A 4,120-nucleotide genomic window follows, 5' to 3' on the forward strand; every position below is an offset into this window, starting at 1 on the left:
GATGAGGGCTCTCCACCTCTGTCGTCCTCTAAAGCTATTCAGTTGTCTGTTGCTGACATCAATGACAACCCACCTGTGTTTGAGGAACAGTCCTACAGCGCATATGTGAGTGAAAATAACAAACCTGGCTCGTCTTTATGTACTGTTTCTGCTCGAGATCCTGACTGGAGACAAAACGGTACAGTGATTTATTCTCTGTTACCTGGTGAGGTGAACGGTGCCTCGGTGTCCTCCTATCTATCTGTTAATGGAGACACAGGAGTGATCCACGCTGTGAGGTCATTTGATTATGAACAGTTCAGGAGTTTTAAAGTCCAAGTGATGGCCAGAGACAATGGTTCTCCTCCTCTCAGCAGCAACGTGACTGTCAGTGTGTTCATATCTGATGTAAATGACAACTCTCCTCAGATTTTGTATCCCGCTGTGGAAGGCAGCTCCTTCATGACTGAGTTAGTCCCTAAAGCTGCACATGGAGGGTCTCTGGTGTCCAAAGTGATAGCAGTGGACGCAGACTCTGGACAGAACGCCTGGCTGTCCTATCACATAGTCAAAGCCACAGATCCTGGACTTTTCAGCATTGATCTGCACAGTGGAGAGATCAGGACACAGCGGGACATTTCAGAATCTGACAGCATGAAACAGAACCTGATTGTTGCAGTGAAAGATAATGGACAGCCCTCTCTGTCTGCCACCTGTGCCATGTTTTTACTTATTTCTGATAACTTGGCTGAAGTGCCAGAACTGAAAGACATTTCTTATGATGAGAAGAACTCCAAGCTGACCTCTTATCTGATCATTGCACTGGTTTCTGTGTCCACCTTCTTTCTGACCTTCATCATCATCATCCTGGGTGTGAGGTTTTGTCGCAGGAGAAAGCCCAGACTGTTGTTTGATGGAGCAGTAGCCATACCAGGAGCTTATCTTCCTCCAAATTACGCAGATGTTGACGGCACAGGAACTTTACGCAGCACCTACAATTATGATGCCTACCTGACAACAGGATCTAGAACCAGTGACTTTAAGTTTGTATCATCTTACAATGACAACACGCTGCCTGCTGACCAGACTCTGAAGAAAAGTCCAATTGATTTTACTGATGTGTTTGGAGTCTGTGATGATTCCCCAGAGGTATGAATCTTATAAGTATTCATAATTATAGGCTGCAGTCTAAGAAAGACTGTAAATACACTTACCCACCACATTCTTGGCCCTCACACTCTCCTTATTTCAATCTCACCCTTTATTGATTATGTGTACCTTAATTTTAACACATTTCTGTCTTAATTTTTGTTAATGCACTCATATTTATTGACACTGAACAGTAGTCTTCAAAATATTGTTACATTTATGCCAGTCTTTCATTTGTCCATGTTCAACACCTTTGTTTGTTTTCAGCCACATTTCAACTTTGGTTTTAAAATAACGTTTTCCATATCCATGTGTCATAGCATTATTTTAGTTGAAATTTACAAAATAATTTCTCTTTCCTACATGCACAAACTAATGAATCACCTTTGCTGATGTATTTCACAGAAAAAAATCCAATTGTTCTCATTTACTCTGTATTCCATTAGTTCTTTTTATCGCATAAGACTCTTTTTTGTCATTTATAGACATTATTTTAAAATGTGTTATGTTTGTGAAGGTATTCTATGACCAGCCTGCTTTTCTCATTGACATTCGACATGCAGAGTGTGCCAGTTCATCTTTACAATTGAGTTTGTAATTGAATTTTAAAACACTTTAAGACTAAATTCAAGATCAAGCTTCTAAATAATACTATTACCATAACCTTTATAATTTTGCACAACTGAGTTACGCTAAAAATATCAAATTAATTCAAAAGACTCAAAGATCAATGTCAGTCTTATTCCCAGATATCAAGTTAGAAGATGCTGAATCAGTGAGAAAAGGATTGTGTTAATTCGTCAGACACACTTTTTTGTTTCTTTTGTGTATTCCATAAGAGCAGATCAAACAGGCTCACATAGGCTAACGTACTATTTTCTTTTAATTTTGTTTTCATCTTATATGTATATTTTCACTTAGAGTTCAAAAGCTCATGCGTAGATTCTCTGCTAACATAGGAACTTAGAAATAAAGTACTTCTTTCTTTTTAGTGTAGGTTAGGCTTTCTCTCATTCTTTCTTTCAAACCATGCTTTGAGGCTTTTTTTGTCTTCTTTGATTGCAGTGATTTTTCTGATTGTTGTTTCAAAGTCTAACTGAGTCATATTCTATGTTTTATGTGTCTTTCAGTGGTCACATCAGATTTTTTTTTTAAAGTATAGTTGTTTAGTTCTGATATTATACCTGCACAGAAATATACTATGTTCTAAGCGTAATGATTACCTGTGGCTCTTCACATTCTTTGAACTGTAAGGTACAGCCATGTTTCAAAGATATAAAAAATCATTAGCCTGAACAAGAGGTAGCATTGGGAGTAATGAATATGTCTTTCAGTATTTTATAGATGTGTTTTAATTGCTAACATAATTTTTCATTGAATAGTGGGATGCTAAAAACGTTGTTTCATGTCATTTGGTTTGTGATCTCTAAAATGAAATGTTTGTCACAGATTATAACAAATATTAAGACAGAATGCTTTAACAGAGCTAATGAATTACATTACTTTGACAGAGCTTTTGTGTCTACAGAACTGATGTTTTTACTCATGCCTTTTTGATTGATGTGGCAAGCTAGTTTTATTCATGATGAAATACTAACAGCTGCAGTATTTTTAAAATGAAACCGTGTCTTTGTACGAAATGGAGTAGAATCGTTTTTAAAGTCAAAGCAGTGTTTTGACATTTTTAGTATCGTGTGGAAAAAGTTAGCAATTTACACAAGCTGTGATGGGAATTTCATATAATCATTGAGCTGCTGTGGACAATTTGTACTTTTGGACTGAGTTCCTTTTTACTTTGATGATACCACGTCACTCTGGTATTTGTAGATCTATAAGAAGACTGAAGAGATGTTAAGGAGATTAATTGATCCTATTTTAGATTAGTCACTGTTGCAATTAAGAAGAAATCAAGAACAACAACAATGCATTTTGTCATTTAATATTCAAAAGGCCAAAACAGCGTTTTGAAGTCTCTCATAACAGCTGAGAGTGAAAATTAAGACTACAAGCAAACTTCTTATAGATGGCTTTTTTTTACTTCCACTTTATACATCAGTATCCTATTCTGAGAAGGAAAAAAAAAAAAAACACTCTCTGCTGGTATCTGGTCCACACTTCTTCTTTCCACGAAACACACATTTGAGACAGTTTGTACATAGATAAACATAACAATCTACTGAGTTTCATTTTCCTATGTCAAACAGAAAGTATTAGGTTAAAATTAAAGTTTATGATTTAGTTTTCCAGCCACAGAGATTATCAATCCAGCTCACAAATATATGTTGTAATAATTGGTGGGAATCAGGCCTGCTGTCTTCTCCGCTGCTGAAGAAAGATTGCTCAGTAGAGCAATCTTGTGAAGTACTATGAGGTGACTGTAGGTGCCATTTGGTGCTGCAATGTAGTGTCTTGATATGCAGCGGTCATACGTCTCCTTGTGTGTGCAACAGTTTTCCTTCGCCTCAATTGTCGTTTTCTCAGGAGTTAGAGCAGTTGACTGGGAGAAAGATCTGATTTGATCTGCTGTGGTGGAGAGTGAATGGAAGTGGGAAACATTTTTTGTAAGGCAGCTTACAAAATTTAAGATGAAAACTGTGGAAGGTTTGGATGTGTAGATGCTAAACTTGAACTGAAGATATTTCGGTGATCTTTTCTGTAGGAACTCAAGATGTCGCTACATACCAGTCTAAAATGTTAACACCTCTCTCCTTTGTCAACTCGCAGTCTATGCGCCTTTGAGCTGTTCACAATGACGGTGCAGTGGGGCTAAGCTGTGGTGTAGACTTTGTTTTTATATCTTCATGAGAAGTTGATTCATCTGAAACATTGGCTGATTTACACCGGATATTTGAAAATGGATTTGCACAAAAACGTTTTTGTGTCGTGGAGCTGCTACGCATTTTTTCTGCTGAACGTAGCGCATGGAGACATGAGCTATTCTTTATCGGAGGAGATGAAACGAGGTTCAGTTATTGGAAATATCGCGAAGGAT

The 4,120-nt window shown here is 37.3% G+C and overlaps 2 protein-coding genes across 2 annotated transcripts in view; both read left to right on the top strand.

Moving 5' to 3' along the window:
- The window catches only part of LOC106939864 (protocadherin gamma-B1-like), a 14,549-nt gene extending 11,908 nt beyond the window's left edge, over positions 1-2,641 (top strand). The window contains exon 3 of the mRNA XM_015022432.1: positions 7-2,641. Within this exon, the coding sequence (XP_014877918.1) occupies positions 7-1,134 (1,128 nt within the window). The 3' untranslated portion in view covers positions 1,135-2,641. The remainder of the gene's footprint in view (positions 1-6) is intronic.
- A 1,176-nt stretch (positions 2,642-3,817) lies between these two features.
- LOC106939869 (protocadherin beta-16-like) overlaps positions 3,818-4,120 on the top strand; it is a 9,787-nt gene continuing 9,484 nt past the window's right edge. The window contains exon 1 of the mRNA XM_015022437.1: positions 3,818-4,106. Within this exon, the coding sequence (XP_014877923.1) occupies positions 3,983-4,106 (124 nt within the window). The 5' untranslated portion in view covers positions 3,818-3,982. The remainder of the gene's footprint in view (positions 4,107-4,120) is intronic.

The sequence above is a fragment of the Poecilia latipinna genome, unplaced genomic scaffold (genome assembly GCF_001443285.1).
Source record: "Poecilia latipinna isolate Pla-1442-1.1 unplaced genomic scaffold, P_latipinna-1.0 Scaffold3005, whole genome shotgun sequence".
Classification (NCBI taxonomy): domain Eukaryota; kingdom Metazoa; phylum Chordata; class Actinopteri; order Cyprinodontiformes; family Poeciliidae; genus Poecilia; species Poecilia latipinna.